The 14979-nt window shown below is 49.0% G+C and overlaps 4 protein-coding genes across 4 annotated transcripts; 2 read left to right on the top strand and 2 right to left on the bottom strand.

Moving 5' to 3' along the window:
- Positions 1 to 6448: 6448 nt before the first annotated feature.
- Positions 6449 to 7558, top strand: SODALDRAFT_302099 (pyridoxal-phosphate dependent enzyme; the record flags this gene model as incomplete). The annotated part of the gene is made up of 1 exon (XM_028608919.1): positions 6449 to 7558. A coding segment is annotated over one exon (1110 nt), but the record flags the coding sequence as incomplete, so codon positions are not given.
- Positions 7559 to 8186: 628 nt separating this feature from the next.
- On the bottom strand, positions 8187 to 9446 carry SODALDRAFT_321324 (hypothetical protein; the record flags this gene model as incomplete). The annotated part of the gene is made up of 3 exons (XM_028609612.1): positions 8187 to 8566; positions 8700 to 8956; positions 9094 to 9446. 3 exons carry the CDS (start codon positions 9444 to 9446, stop codon positions 8187 to 8189), a joined length of 990 nt encoding a protein of 329 aa, XP_028462445.1.
- Positions 9447 to 10152: 706 nt separating this feature from the next.
- Positions 10153 to 12641, bottom strand: SODALDRAFT_329503 (amidohydrolase family protein). The gene is made up of 3 exons (XM_028610968.1): positions 12084 to 12641; positions 11481 to 11949; positions 10153 to 11385 (listed from the first exon to the last, which is right to left on the bottom strand). Exons 1-3 carry the CDS (start codon positions 12573 to 12575, stop codon positions 10574 to 10576), a joined length of 1773 nt encoding a protein of 590 aa, XP_028462444.1. The 5' UTR covers positions 12576 to 12641; the 3' UTR covers positions 10153 to 10573.
- A 1325-nt stretch (positions 12642 to 13966) lies between these two features.
- On the top strand, positions 13967 to 14765 carry SODALDRAFT_353640 (hypothetical protein; the record flags this gene model as incomplete). The annotated part of the gene is made up of 1 exon (XM_028613656.1): positions 13967 to 14765. One exon carries the CDS (start codon positions 13967 to 13969, stop codon positions 14486 to 14488), a length of 522 nt encoding a protein of 173 aa, XP_028462443.1. The 3' UTR covers positions 14489 to 14765.
- Positions 14766 to 14979: the final 214 nt, after the last annotated feature.

Below are 14979 nucleotides of genomic sequence, written 5' to 3'. Positions count from 1 at the left end.
GGGACTATTATAGTGGCGCGGTTAATAGCCTTCCGTAACTAACGGGTCGTGGTAATAAGGGCTAATTCGGACTTCTAAAGGTGGAAAGTCCATGTCTTATCTTTCTAATAGATACTAGGACTATAGGATTAAAGCTATAGGAGACTAAGGATAACCTAAGCGCTGTTAGGATCCAGATCTATAACGTGGAATATAATAGTTTCGGCTCGGGTCCTCCCCTAACTATCTATAATCTAGTAGATTAATTTTACTATACTATAGGTCTTTACTTACTAACCTAGTACTAACTATAAGACGTCCTTAATAGGTCCCGAGGGTTTATAACTAGGTAAGAGGCTAGCACGGTTAATAATATCTAAGTCTAAACCTAAGTCTATATAAGTACGGTAGGAGGTTTATTCGCTATCTTATTATACGCCGTCTTATCGTAACCTAAGTTATACCTTTAGAGGGCCCTGATAAAGAGGTGCCGATATAGACGGCGCGCGTCCTTAGTATAAGGATTCCTCGGAAGGCATAACCTATACTTAACCTACTATTATGTTTCTCTTAGGATCCACTAGTATAGTATTAGCACTAGGCGTCTTATTAGTGTTCTAAGGCCTATTAGTATTCTGATTTATCTTCCTAGGGTCCTTAGAGTATAAGAAGCGATAGTGGCCTTTCTCGTGATAATAGAAACACTCGATTTCCTTGATAGGGGGTGGCGGGCTAGTCCTAGGGTTCTTCGGGGGTTTATCCGACGTGTCCTCGTCTTATACTTTAGTGGCCTTAGTGTTATTCTGGTTACGACTACGTGAAGGGCTTAACTATCTCTTCCGCTTATCGTTACGCTTAGCCCGTTAGTAGGTAGGTAGGGAAGAGCGAGGCTAGTTATTATCCTCGGTATCCTAGATTAGAGTAACCTAGGCTTAGCGGGCGGCTATATAGAGCTCTTTAACTAACTTCGGTAATCCTTTAGCACGGATCCGGTCTTTTAGGGGCTTTCGTAATTTATTAAGAATTAACTATATACGAATTTTATCGTTAAGAATAATAGAAACTTCCGTAAAAAGCCTATTTATAAAGTCTAGGAATCTATCGTAGGACTAGTCTAGTTTCTGCCGTATACGGTCAGAGAATAGTTATTCCGTGATAGATATTTCCCGGGTATTATCGTTAACTAATAGACTAGCGAGGAACTTTTTTATATCTTCCTAAATAGCTCCTCCTTCACGATTTATATATCCGAAGGTGGTCCTCTAGTATTAACGCTATAGTGACTTAGTAGTCTATAGGATACTATTAGAGGCGTAGAAGATTTTAGGTAGTTTAGTACGAAAATAATTAGGGTTTATAGTAATCCGGGACTCGATATCTTCGACGAATATAAGATATCCATTATAAGATACTCTATCCTACTTAGGGATATCCACGTTGATTTTAATTACCTTATTACTCTGCGCGGGTATACCTAAAGAGGACTGGGAGGGCTCTTAGGAGATTATAGGGGTAATAGTATCGGGGTCGATACCGCTACGTAAAGTTCGAGTCGGTGTTCTTTCTTCTTTCTCTCGAGACGTAATTCGAGACGACGGGTCTTTACTATAAGTTCGGTATCTTAGTGGTCTATCGTAGGGAGACTCTAGAGATCTAAGTAAGTATATCGTGTTACACGGTAGTCCCTTTATCCTTTAGGATTAGGAGTATTAGGGTTAGGGGCACTATCGGATTAGGGAGGGGGTAAAAGGGAAGAGGATTCTTTATCGTTATCGGCTATAGGTCCTATAGGAGGGGGAACTAGCGGATTAGAGCGTTAAGGTATAGTGGTCTCTTAATATTCTGCTAGGGACTAATCGTTATAATTCCTATTAATCGTTATACCTGTGTAGAAGGGGAGAACGAATAAAATGTTATAGGTATACTATAAGGAGTAATAGGCGACTGCTAAACGATATAAGATTACTTAGTGATTAGTAGAAACTAAAGAGGGGGTATTATAATAAGATTATTCGTTAAGTCCCTTTAAGACTCTAGGAACTATAGAAGGCACTCCCCTCTTTATACCTACCTAAGGTCTCCTAACTAAGTGGGTAGCGAGAGGCCTCCTTAAGACTAAGTTTAGGCGTAAGCTGGTTCCTAAGCTAACTAGCTTACTAGGTCTAAGCTGACTTCTAAGCTGACTTCTAAGCTGACTAGCTTATTTAACCTCGACGTATTATATCTCTAATGGTCTGACCTGACTATAATCCCCCTATCTATGTATAAGTCTGGTGCTAGTCCTGTGGCAACGTATAAACACTGTATGTTCTGACAAATATATACCCTCTAACTAATCTGCGGCTGCTTTTCTAGGCTCTTCTTCTACCCGAAAAGCTATCTAAAAATCGACGATACGCTATCTAAGCACTACGGAGGGCATCTTATAGTATCTACGACTAGGGCACGCTGGCCCTAAACCGCTTAGGCACCTAGAAGAGTAGACGTAGGGGGTTAAAATAAAGGGACTAATAACTATTGACTACGAGGCCTACGAGCTTATAAAGATTAAACGGTATATTAGTAGGCGCCCTTATCCCGTACCTGCTTATATAGGGGAGCGGTAGGCGATTAATTTCACGGATTTTAATAGAATATCCGATAGGGACTCGCGGTTTATATTTTTCACCGACCGTCATAGTGGTTTTACGGCCACCTACGTTATAAAGAGTAAGCTAGTAATAGATATCCTCGTAATAATTAAGGAATTCCTTACCTGGGTAGACCGTTAAATAGGTTCTAAGGTACGCGTTTTCGAATCTGATAATAAGCTAACTTAATCCCACGATATCACCTAATTCCTGCGTGACAAGGGTATTCTTTTAGAGGTATCTACTACCGATACTTAAGCGTAGAATAGGGGTGCCGAATACGCTGCTAGCGTGGTTATCTTAAAAGGTCGTGCGATAAATATCCACGTAAAACTACCGCCGTTTATATAGCCTAAGGCTATTCCCACGGCTACGTACGTCTATAACCGCACGCTATAAAGGCAGTATAATAAGGAATAGAAAACGCTATATAAGGTCTTCTTTAAAAGGAAGCTGATTTTATTACACCTTCGAGCTTACGGCTATAAGGCGTACGCGATAATAAAGGACGCCTAAAAGGCTGCTAAGAAGCTATTAAATAGTATCGCTCCTTGCGCCTATATCGGCTACCTTATCGGCTATAGTTCCACTAATATTTTCCGTATCTGGGTGCCTGGCCTATGCCGCTATAACCGCGTTATTCGAACGCGCGATATAGATTTTAATAAACGCGCCTTCTTTAATAGCGATATCGCTACCTTTAAGAATAACCTCCGTTAATTAACCGAGGAGTAATTAGAAGACCTAATTAGTTAGATCGAGTAGGAGAGGGCTAGAGATTCATGGCCGTTTACGGACGTATAAGCTAAGGACCCCCCCCTTTATATAACTACTTATTTTAAATTATTAGATCCGGGGTTAAACGCCCCCGGATTCCCTTCCTTAACGGCTTTACCGTTAAGGTTATAGTCCGTAATGCCCGGCTATAAGGGGGTAGAGGAGGCTATCTCGAGTTAATTAGGATAAGAGTTAGGTTACGAATAGTATAATTTAGCCGGTATAGCGCCTGATTACCGTCTATATCCGCCCGATCTATTACTTCCTACTCTACTAATAACCCCGTTATCGGTTATAGCGCTAATAGTAGCCATTATATTAGGAAACCGTGATACCCCTACGGCTATAGGGTTCTAGGATAACAGAACACGGTGCTACGATACCCCTATAGCTACGGCTATAGGGCTCCTATTAAATAAAAGAGCGTAACTAATTCGGTAAGGAGATAGCTAGAAAAGAGACTATTAGGTTATAGTATTTAACGCTAGCCGTTATATGCATAATATATATATATTGAATAGGATTCTGTTAACTAAATTACGGTTAAAAATGTCTACGTCTATAGCGCTATAGCGACGCTTAACGATACCCTACGAATCCACAGCCCCGGCAGTAGCTACCGGAAGTATAACCCGGGAGGCTATATTGGGAAATATAACCCCGGCGGTTACTCCGGCGGGTACTCCGGTAGTTACCCCGACGGCCGTAAAGATCCACCGTAAAGACCTCCCTCCTCCTCCGAAGAACCCTCGCGATATACCCTCGCACCCTTACGGCCACCTATTCCGATAGGTATAAGAAGACTACCTGTGGAGCTATAAAGAGATAGGGTCGTGGATACGGGTGCCGGCGTCCGTAGTAAATAGATATTAGGTTCTTAATTCGATATAGATAATAATATATAAGTTCGATAAGTATAGCTTTCTATATAAATATAAGGTAAGGCTTATAGTATAAGGAGATTAATAGGATTAATCCTCATTTAAGGAGATATACGTAGTAATACTGGCCGGACGGTTATTCCGCGCGTTAATAGCTATCGCCGCCCGATTTAACCTTACGCTATTATAATTTAATATTATAAACACGTTTATACACGCGCCCCTCCCCCACGATATCTTTATATACCCGCCGCTAGGCTTTTTAGCCCCTAGGAGTCGTTTATACCTGAAAAAGGCGTTATATAGACTTATGGAGTCTTTACTGCTTTAGTAAAAGCACTTTTCGGCTATCCTTTTAGCGGACGGCTTCTAGATAGTGCCGTAAGAACCGTGTTATTTTCTGCGCCGCGGTTTTATCCTATTCTTCTACGTTAACGATATCGTTATTACTTATAAGGAATAATATAAGGCGTAGATAGAGTAGGCCGTTAATAACCTATAACGCCACTATAACCTATAAAGTGGCGATCCTCTATAATAGTTCCTTAGTATTAAGGTTATTCGCGACCGTGTTACCCGTAAAATCTAGCTATTATAACGCGACTACGTTACTAAGTTAGAACGCCTATTAAAGCCGAATAGTAAGTATAGTGGTAACTATCGTCTAATATACCTAATTGAGGTTATAGAGCTACTGCCCTATTTAGGAACCTTAACTAATGTTAAAAGCTATTAACGGAAGATAGGATCTATACTATACGTAGTAGTGATATCGCGGCCTAATATCGCGTTTATAGTATCTAGGCTATACCAGTTTAACGTTAATCTAGGGCCTATTCACTATAAGGCCGCCGATTATCTAATCCTCTATCTAATTAATAGCTAATCGTTTATATTAGAACTAGGGGGTAGCGATACTATCGAAATCTATACTAACGTCTTATTTACCGATAATACTCTTAATCGAAAGAGTAGTTAAGCGTACGTGCTACGCTTATTTAGCGGTATAATAGTGTGGCGCGCTAATAAGCAGGATATAGTCACGACGTTAATAATGGAGGCAGAGCTATTAGCGTTAGTATAAGGTATAAAAGAGGGTATCTTTATATAACGCCTATTACTTAGTATAGGAGTGGAATTTAACGATCCGGAATTAAGGATCTTATACGATAATAACTAAATAATTCGATTAGTTAATTAAGAGATTAGCACGTTAATAACGCGCCTCCGCTATATCGATATCCACGGCTACTAGTTATATTAAGTAAAGGAATAAGGGTAAATACTCGTAACGTACGTTATAAGTGCGGAAATAGTAGTAGACGGATTAACGAAGGCGCTATACAGCGAAAAATTTAAGATATTCAGGTCCTAGGTAGGCGTGATAGATATACGGGAACGGTTATAGTAGAAATATCTAGAGGAAGTCCGGATAGAATATTTAGAGGACCTAGAGGATGACTTTAAGGGCGGCTATAGCGAATAGATTATATAGCTAGATTATCTGCCGATTACGAATAGCTTTAATCGCCTAACTAACGCTTAGGGCGATTAGGGGGTATATCGAATAGACTATAGTCTTTTCGGTTACGTAATAGGCCGGATTACTAAGAGTATAATCCGGGTGGACGCTTACAGAATCTGCACTATATAAAATACGGTGGCAGCGTTTCCCTAATAGTCTAAAATAGTTATAATTGTATATAATTTGCCTTAATCAATTCTGACCTATTTTATGACGATTTTGACTACGCTTTATCTGACATGGTGAGGTATTTTTAGAAGTGTCCCGAAATTCTTGTCACCTGACTGTAGTTACTGAGAACGGAGTAGCTAATCAATAAGATAAGGTATAGAGACAACCACGCCGTAAAAGCCGTAAGTAGCCGAGACTTGCCTTCTTTCCTTCGTCTCGACTAATAAACTGCCTACGCCGTATTCAGTACTTACTCCGTATCATCGTACGAAGAAGGAACGACACGCTCAAAGCCCCGCCAACCCCACTTGCCATCATTTGCCCTTTGCCCGGGTTGATAGTCAGCCCGGGCTTCACCTGCAAGACCCCATCCTACCCTCCTGCCTCCTGCTCCTGCTCCTGCCTCCTGCTTCTTCACCTTACTTGACTGCCATCGGGTTCTCCCTTTTTCTCGACCAGCCCTATCCAAACATCTCCCTCTCACAATGGCTGACCTATCCACTTGTCTGCCCCTGACCCGCGACTCGGTCATCGAGGCGCACAAGGTCATCAAGCCTCATGTCCACCTCACCCCCGTCATGACCAACAAGACTTTGACTCAGTTGGCGTCCACCGCACGAGACCCGGCCTCGCTAGTGGGAACTCCCTGGGAGGGCCGCACGCCAGCTGCCCCAACCCTCCGTCTCTGGTTCAAGTGTGAGAATCTGCAACGCATCGGCGCCTTCAAGGCGCGCGGCGCTTTCCACGCCATCGAGCGTCTCAAGCAGGAGCCGGGCTGGGTCGAGAACGGCGGCAAGTCGAAGGGCGTCGTCACCCACAGCTCCGGCAACCATGCCCAGGCCCTCGCCCTGGCCGCCCGCGAGAGCGGCATCCCCGCCCACATCGTCATGCCCTCCGTCTCCCTCCCCAACAAGATCGCCGCCACCAAGGGCTACGGTGCCAATGTCATCTTCAGCGGCAGCACCAGTTCCGAGCGTGAGGCCGTGGCCGCCCAGGTCATCGCCGACACCGGAGCCCGCCTCGTGCCGCCCTACGACCACCCTGACATCATGCTGGGCCAGGGCACCATGGGCCTCGAGCTCCAGGATCAGGTCCGCGAGCGGAAGGCGGGCGGGAAGGGGCTGGATGCCATCATCACCCCCTGCGGCGGCGGCGGTATGCTCTCCGGCGTCGCCCTGAGCTGCGAGGGCACCGGCATACGCGTCTTCGGGGCCGAGCCCTCCTTTGACGGCGCAGACGACTGCCGCAGGGCCTTCGAGACGGGAAAGCGCATCGAGTCGGTGAAGAGCCTGACCATCGCCGACGGCTTGCGCACGCCGGTCGGCGAGCACCCCTGGCGTGTCATCTACGAACGCAGGCTCGTCTCCGCCATGTACGCCGTTACCGAGGACGAGATTCGCAGTGCCACTCGACTGGTCCTGGAGCGCTTCAAGCTTGTTGTCGAGCCCAGCGCCGCCGTCCCCCTGGCCGTCGTGCTCTTCAACGAAGACTTCCGCGCCATGGTCGAGAAGGAGGCCGGTCCCGATGGATGGGACCTGGGCATTGTCTTCAGCGGCGGCAATGTCTCCGTCGACGGCCTCGCCAACCTATTTGCTGCACCATAGTTTCTTAGTTTCTCCCCCACGAGAAACTTGCTGCAGGCCTTACCAATGGGGCTGGGGCTGATGAGGGATGGTCAATGAAATGACTGGAAGAATGGCTCTTGGAAGAGTAGAATAGAACCTGCCCACCTCGCATATCCAGCCACGGGAAACATACGAGGAGGACCTAAGCACCATCAAGATACCAGTCTCGGATATGGCAGTCCTTCTTTGACAGGCATCTGACCAACTCCTACAAAAGGCATGGCCTTCACATTTGTCTTAGGTGAGCCTACTTCAAATCCCTTGTAGCGATCCTTACATTTTCAAGACAGGACGGGTATCAAAACCCTCAACCGTCACCCAATGTGGTGACGGAGTCGACGTATATTAGGAGACGCGATATATATAACCAAATGAAGAATAGATATACATATGGTATCCAAGCAGCATACAATCCAACATGCCTTCCTCGGGTCTTAAATCCCATATGACTCCAACCCGACAGGCGCCTATAAACAGAGGGGCAGGAGAAAGAAAGAGAGAAAGAAAAGGAGAAAGAAACCAAAAAGATAAACAAGATAAAAAGAAGAAGAAGAAAAAAGGGGAGGATTCAACACTTCCACGACGTCTGTACACCCACCTACGCTATCTCGGCATACCCCCTCATGCCAGCCTCCCTTTCCGCCCTCCTCTTGCGCTCGAGCTCCTCGTCGTCCACTGACTCGACCACGGGGGCCCACCGGAACCCCTCAGGATCAGACTCAGAGTCAGAGGACGCAACTCTCACAGGGTCTCCGGGGCACGGCGCTTCGGGACCCATGCACACCCGCGGGCTGTCGTCTTCGGAAAGGCGCGAGGTGCACGTACCGACCTCATTGAACTGCCAGATAGGTGCGAGGTGCTTGCGGGCCGCGTTGAAGGCGTTGGCCATGCAGCTCGTGTTCCGGACACTGTCGATCGGCCCTACCGTCACGTCGTAGGCGATCATGACGCTGGTTTGGGCGTAGTGCTCCGCATAGCCTGGAGGGGGTTTTCAAGTAAGTTCTCGTCGGCCTGCTCTCTTATTCACTTGCTCTCCTCATCTTGTCCCTTCTGTTTTGTCCTCACAAAACCCGATTCCTTATCATCTCGAGAAGAAGGGGGAATAACTCACTCGTCTTGGCATAGTCATCAGGAGAACAGCTGTCGGCCGCCACAGCATTGGCATATTCGTCCGTGCCTGAAAAACTCGTCAAGGAGTCGGGAGGGGAGTAAAGCCTGTCAAGATTATGCGAAAGCTCATGGATGTAGACGGACTGTCCCTCGATGGGACCGAAGAAAGTGATATCGTTTCTGAAGCTAAAGGCCGAGGAATTACCTCCGTAGCTTGAGAAGAAGCGAGCATACTGCCGGGCAGCAACCGGAAGACGACTGCACTCGTCCGTCAGAGAATCGACATATACGTTGCGCCAAGGCCGCTCATGTTGATATTGAACAGACAAAGAGCAAACGGACTGGGGCGAGGAGAGCGGGAAAGCGGGAAAAGAACAAGAGGCATCACATCATACCCTACACGCCCAGCAAAGGCTTCAATGGACAGGGGCGAGTCGGAACAGCGACAGAACGTCCATGGAACTGCGCAGTCGTCGTATTCTACATCGTAGACCTCGAGGTCGTACACGTTGCAGTAACCGTCGTCAACCGCCGCGTTGTAGCAGACCTGCGGCACAGTGCCAAACGCCCACTGGGTGAATCCGAAGGGGACGCCCTGCATGTTGTTCAAGCCAATACTCCTGGGGCGGGTGTTGAGGACACTGAGTCCTTCCGGGAAGAGCGCGGCATGCCCTGGAGGCACCTGTGCGAGGGATACGCCGGCCAGGACGAGTAGAGACGCCACCTGCACAAGCTCGATGGGCAACATGACGATTAGCAAAGGGAAAGGAGGCTGCAGGCCTGATCTGGCAGAGGCACTGATGGTTTGGAGTTGGAGATGGCGGGAATCACTCCACGGTTGACCAAACTTACATGGAGTTATATATCCCATCATGGCGTCCGCTGATATTTAGAGGATATCCGCTCATGTTCAAGCCATCCGCCGACCTTGCCACTCCTTCTCCATCAACCACGCCGCGCGGCATGAAACTTGAGGCATCCTTCTTGTTTTCCCTCACACCTCAGTCGACTTGACGATATCACCATTCTCTACCACACTCTCCTCCACCTATGGGACCGAGGAGGCGCTAAAACCCGAAGTGGTGTCGATGGTTCCTGCTTGCCCGCGGGCTTGTGACGGGTATGCGGGGGGCACGGGGACGGAAAAAAAGGAGTCACTAAGACTGACCGATGGTCCCTGCAATCGATAGAGGAGATCTCTGCTTAGAGACTTATCAAGGCTGCGGTGATAAAAGGGGCAGGTAAGCAGAAGCGGGCAATGTTAACGGATTCACAGAAACAGGCAATATAACTTATTGACCAAAAGTCTAGCTACCATTGTACAGGATGAAGCAAGCATCAGGAGCTTCAGGAGCTTCAACCGGACAGGCACTGATTTTCAACTTGGAACGTGCCGGGCGACTTTCAGCGAACGTAAAAGGTTCTGAGACGCTCATTGCAAAGTCGCTCTCGTCTAATTTTGTCCATGAAAAGGAAACGTAAGTGTCCGCATACAAGCATCGGAGTATACTCGATATCTTTCATCTTCACACGCCAGTAAGACGCATGGCCTGCCTTAAATAACAGAGCCTAGTCATGCGCTGCCCCATGTGGTCATGCGGTGCTGTGTCCGTCTGTGGCTGTGTAGCCCTCGACTTTTGTACGCCGCCCTCCTAAACAGATCCATCATCAGCAGAAACTTGGCATCTGACTTGGTCCATTGTACTTCTGGATTCTTCGCGTTGTGCAACAGGGGCTCGCAAGAAGGCTGTGCCCTTCTTTTTAGGTCGCGCAAAGCTCATCACTTGGCTATGACCCTGGTTTGTTTTGTTCGCATGCAAACGCCGAGCACAATGGATACTCCCGAATCCGACGTGGACGATATCTTCTACGTCTTTACAGATCTACTTCTGAATCTGAATCTGAAGGGCGCTCATACACTCTCCTGCCAGCCACCCAGGTTTCCCTGACGGGAAAGTCGCGGAGATGTTCCAGGTCAACAAGATCCTCAAGGGGCTCATCCAGGACAACCCAATCGGCAAATGCGCCCTCCTTAATGAGCCCTGCTTTCCCTTCCATGAAAGCACCGAAGGCGGGCCCTCTGGTGAAGCCAAGTAATGCATCGTCCAGGTCTAGAGCCTCGTCGGTATGCCACCCGTCAGTGCTCCCACCAGCTCCATAGCCGGTGTGCGGGCTCTTTCGCGTCACGGCTGCATATATTCCCTGGAACGGGTTAGGGGGTTCCACGGGGAAGTCGCTGCCTAAGATGGGATTCACTTCAAGCAGAGAGCGCATGCGATAGGCCTCTCTCCTGGTTCGCTCTGGGCCCAGGCGCAGCTCAGCATATGCCATGTCCGAAGTGGCGTGCGTCGGCTGGATCGAAGGGATGATCCCAATGGCATGGATTCTCTTCTGGTCATCCTCGTGGATGATTTGAGAATGCTCGATCCGGAAGCGACGTCTGGCCTGGCACTCCGACAGGTCCTCTTGGCCGGGGCAGACTGTCCTTAGCGCTTCTTCCAGGGCGTCCACGGCGAGTCGGTTGGCCAAGTCGCCAATGGCGTGGATGTTGACTTGGTAGCCAAAAGATGCCCAGGACTTGGCCAGTTCCGTCAAGGTGCTGGCATTAACAAGGAGGGAGCCCGATGTGTCGGGACGGTCACTGTAGGGCTCGAGCATGGCACTGCCCCAGCTGCCAAGGGCTCCATCTGCGCGGTACTGTCAGAACCACGAGGTGTACCATCACGTAAGGTAGCGAGGAGCAGGATGGAAAAGAAGAACCCCCCCCCACACACACACATACCTGCAAAGAGCTTTACGCTCTTGACAGTAAACATGTCGCTCTCTTGGGTGACATTGGCGGCATCCGTCGGGCAAAACGTGTTCCTCTGGGGACACTCGAGCATGGAATAGACTCGGACTGTCCAGTCGTCCGTATGCGCCATATCTGCATACAGTCGTAGCGTTTCTGGGGATGCGCCAGCATCATGCATGCCGACCAGGCCGACCTCATTGAGCTTGGACATGGCCGTCGCCACAAAGGAGCGTTTTCTTTCGTTGTCGGGCTTGGGAAACATGTTCACGATCATGTCCATGGCGTTATCGCAGAAGACGCCCATCCCAGGTTTACGGACAACCTCGCCGCCGGGGACGTCTGGGACCTCGCCGGGGAGCAAGTCTAAGACGGCTTGGGAAACCCAGTTACAATGGACGTCGATGCGGTCCAGCATGAAGAACTTGCCCCTGAGGACCTCATCCTCCTCGATATCTGCCTGTAAGAGTGTCAGTCTCCCGGGATGTTTCAAATATACATAAAACAGGAAAGAAAAGAAGAAATGAGACAAGGAGAAACGACAAAAGAAAAGTGCACTAGAAGCAGCAGAACTGCAAGGAGACCGTGACTAACAGCAGTTGGCATCCGGCCATAGATGTTTTGGTCCCATCCCACGCCTCTAATCCACTCTTGCCGAGTCCCGGCATCGGGATGGGTTCGGATATAGTCTCTCAGGCGGCTGCGCACCTCGTCAAAAGACGAGGCGCCAAAGAGGTCGACAGAATGGAGAAACTCGCCATATTGGAGCAGGTGACCATGACCGTCCCAAAGACCCGGGATGACGAGACCAGAACGGACGGTCAGGCTCGCGTCGTCCCAGGGGAAGACGCGGGTGAACTTCCCATCCTCTACCGTGAAGCATTGAGCAACCGGCCGATCGGCGTCATGGGTACGAACGCCTTGATAGCAGTAGGTCTGAGGCCCTTGTCCGTGCTCCTCCGCCAGGAAGTCGGGTCGGAGGAGAGGACCGAGAGGTTGCTGGAAACGCACCACAGCCAGGGCGACGACGCCGGCCACGGCGGCGGAGAGGCCCAGCCCCCACTTTAAAATAGGTGTACCGGTCATCCAAGAGGCGTTTTATGCCAGAGCTTCCTTACAAGCCGTACTTAGGTGTCTCGAGAGAGGTATCTCTCGAGGCATTTTTGGGATGTTTTGCTCCGATATCGATATTTTTCTCCCGTCTTGGTGTGGTCACGTGAGATCGATGTTGACAGGTGGGTCGATACCCCTGACCCTGCCAATTATTCCCGTATTGCCCTGTAATTTTTACGTGTACACGTACACGTACAACGTACGGATAGTGTGCTGTCGCGGAACTCACTTTATTACTTCCGAGCGATCCGCCCTTGAAAATTCTTCCCTTTTTACTTGGTATATATTCTCTATTTCTCTCATCTTGTTGATCTCGCAACCTACGGAATACAGCTAAAAAAGATACAATGGCTTCGGCGGTTCTGCCCTTGTGGTCTATACGAGGGGTCCTCGTCCTCTTTCCGGTCTCTAACGTGAGACGGGTTGCTTCGATACGAGGATGGATTACCATGCATTGTCGTTCCGAGGAATAAGTGCCGACGTCTTGTTTGTTGGTTGGAAACGGATCAAACGGGATGTTAGAGGGCCGCCATTGGTAAAGGAATTTGGCTTTTGGTCGCTGCAAACTTTCCCTTCGTTTCGGCAAGCTTACAACGTACAGCCCGACTTGATTAAAGCAGTCGTAACTTTGTACCATATTGAAATGGAGCGCTCCGCTTTGCTTCCAACGCAACTTTCTTTGCTGGGCGAACAGGAAATCCCTTAAGGCTGAGTTATACGGCTGTACGCCTTATTAGGTCCTTCATACGAAGTAAGTTGAGGAAAGATATGACGGTTCTTCCCCTCCCCCACCATTGACCATTGGAAAATGATGTCACTGGAAAGCCACATGGAAGGCCCACACCCATGAAACAGGGGTCTTTCTGTGGGGCATGACATCGCAGCCAATTGAGACGCCTCTCCCCTACCAGCCACTGCGTCACTACGTCACCAGCCACAGGACCCTGAATTTTAAGCCAAACTAACCTACTCTTGACTTCACTTCTTCTGCCCACCTGTCTCCGATGGAACGCATACGTATGTACGGGTATCTATTCCGAGCCGATAAAGGGTATCGTCATATGCAGGGGTTTTGGGACCAAGTTTTCCCACCTCTGCACGAATTAATTATTTGAGGGTGGGATGACGAGGGGAACCTCTCCAATGCAAGTTGGTGCATGTCAGGATTGATGTCATTCACCCTACACCATCGCGCATCTGACCGTCTGCGCTACTTCGGAGGGAGATAGATTTCGAAATATAAATCCATCGATAATCCATCTTTCATATCCTTTCTTTTCGTACGAACCTCTAACACAAAAGATTTCAAGTAACCTCGCATTTCAGACAACCAAATCATACAACAAACAATACAACTAAACAAAATGGGTCTCTTCAGTTCATCCCAACCTGTCGCCGCCCAACCCGCCCAACCCGTCCAACCCCGCCAATCACGCGGCGGCCTCTTCTCTCGCAGACGCGACCCAGTCCAACCTCGCACCACAAGAGGCGGCCTCTTCAGTTCCTCCAAGCCAGTCCACCACCAGCCCCGCACCTCAGGAGGCGGTCTCTTCTCTCGCAGACGCAAGCCGGTCCACCACACCCACCACACCCCGGCAGCCACGACCGCCGGCACCACCTCGCGCCGGCACCAAGGCGGCGGTCTCACCGGCACCTCCCGTCCCGCTACTACAGCAACAGTGGGGACAAAGACCAAGCCGTCCCGCGGTCTCGGACTCTTCCGCCGCCGCGAGCGCCGCCACGAACCTACGATGGGCGAGAAGGTCAGCGGCGCCGCGACCCGCGCCAAGGGCACCGTTACAGGCGACCCTGTGGCCCGTGATATGGGTGCTCGCCGCATGCAGGGCTATGAAGAGCCGACTGTTCGGAGAAGTCCTCGATTCTAAGCGGGATTTAATTTTTTCTTTTGTGTTGACCGACAATCTGTCCGTCTTTGGTTCAGACACGAGAACTGTCTAATGGGGAGGAGTTTGGATAAACTTAGATATCACCTTTTCTGAGAACGATGTTTGGACAGGCCGGCCTCGGGTGTAATATTTGTCAGCGGTTTATTTTCTTTTTGTGTTCCCCTGGGCCAACCACTCTAGAGGAGAGCTCAACATTGACCCAGCGTCACTTGCATGAGATGTAATCACGAGACTGGATACCAATATACCCCCCATTTGTTTCTTCCCGCAGTGAAATGGGTGCCTATTATGTATATCTCGAATACCGGTCGCGAATCTTGACCCATGCGCTTCTGTCACCAGAGAAGAATCGCCCAACGAATACTTCGTACAAATCACTGGGGGGTATCATCGGTCCCCTCTGTCCCGTATGGCCCGCCGGTCCAAGATTACACAGACTCTCGCATCCTATGTTCCTCACTCTTCCCTTC

This window comes from Sodiomyces alkalinus (genome assembly GCF_003711515.1).
Source record: "Sodiomyces alkalinus F11 unplaced genomic scaffold SODALscaffold_16, whole genome shotgun sequence".
In the NCBI taxonomy this organism is placed as follows: domain Eukaryota; kingdom Fungi; phylum Ascomycota; class Sordariomycetes; order Glomerellales; family Plectosphaerellaceae; genus Sodiomyces; species Sodiomyces alkalinus.
This window is presented reverse-complemented; position numbering and strand designations above follow the sequence as displayed.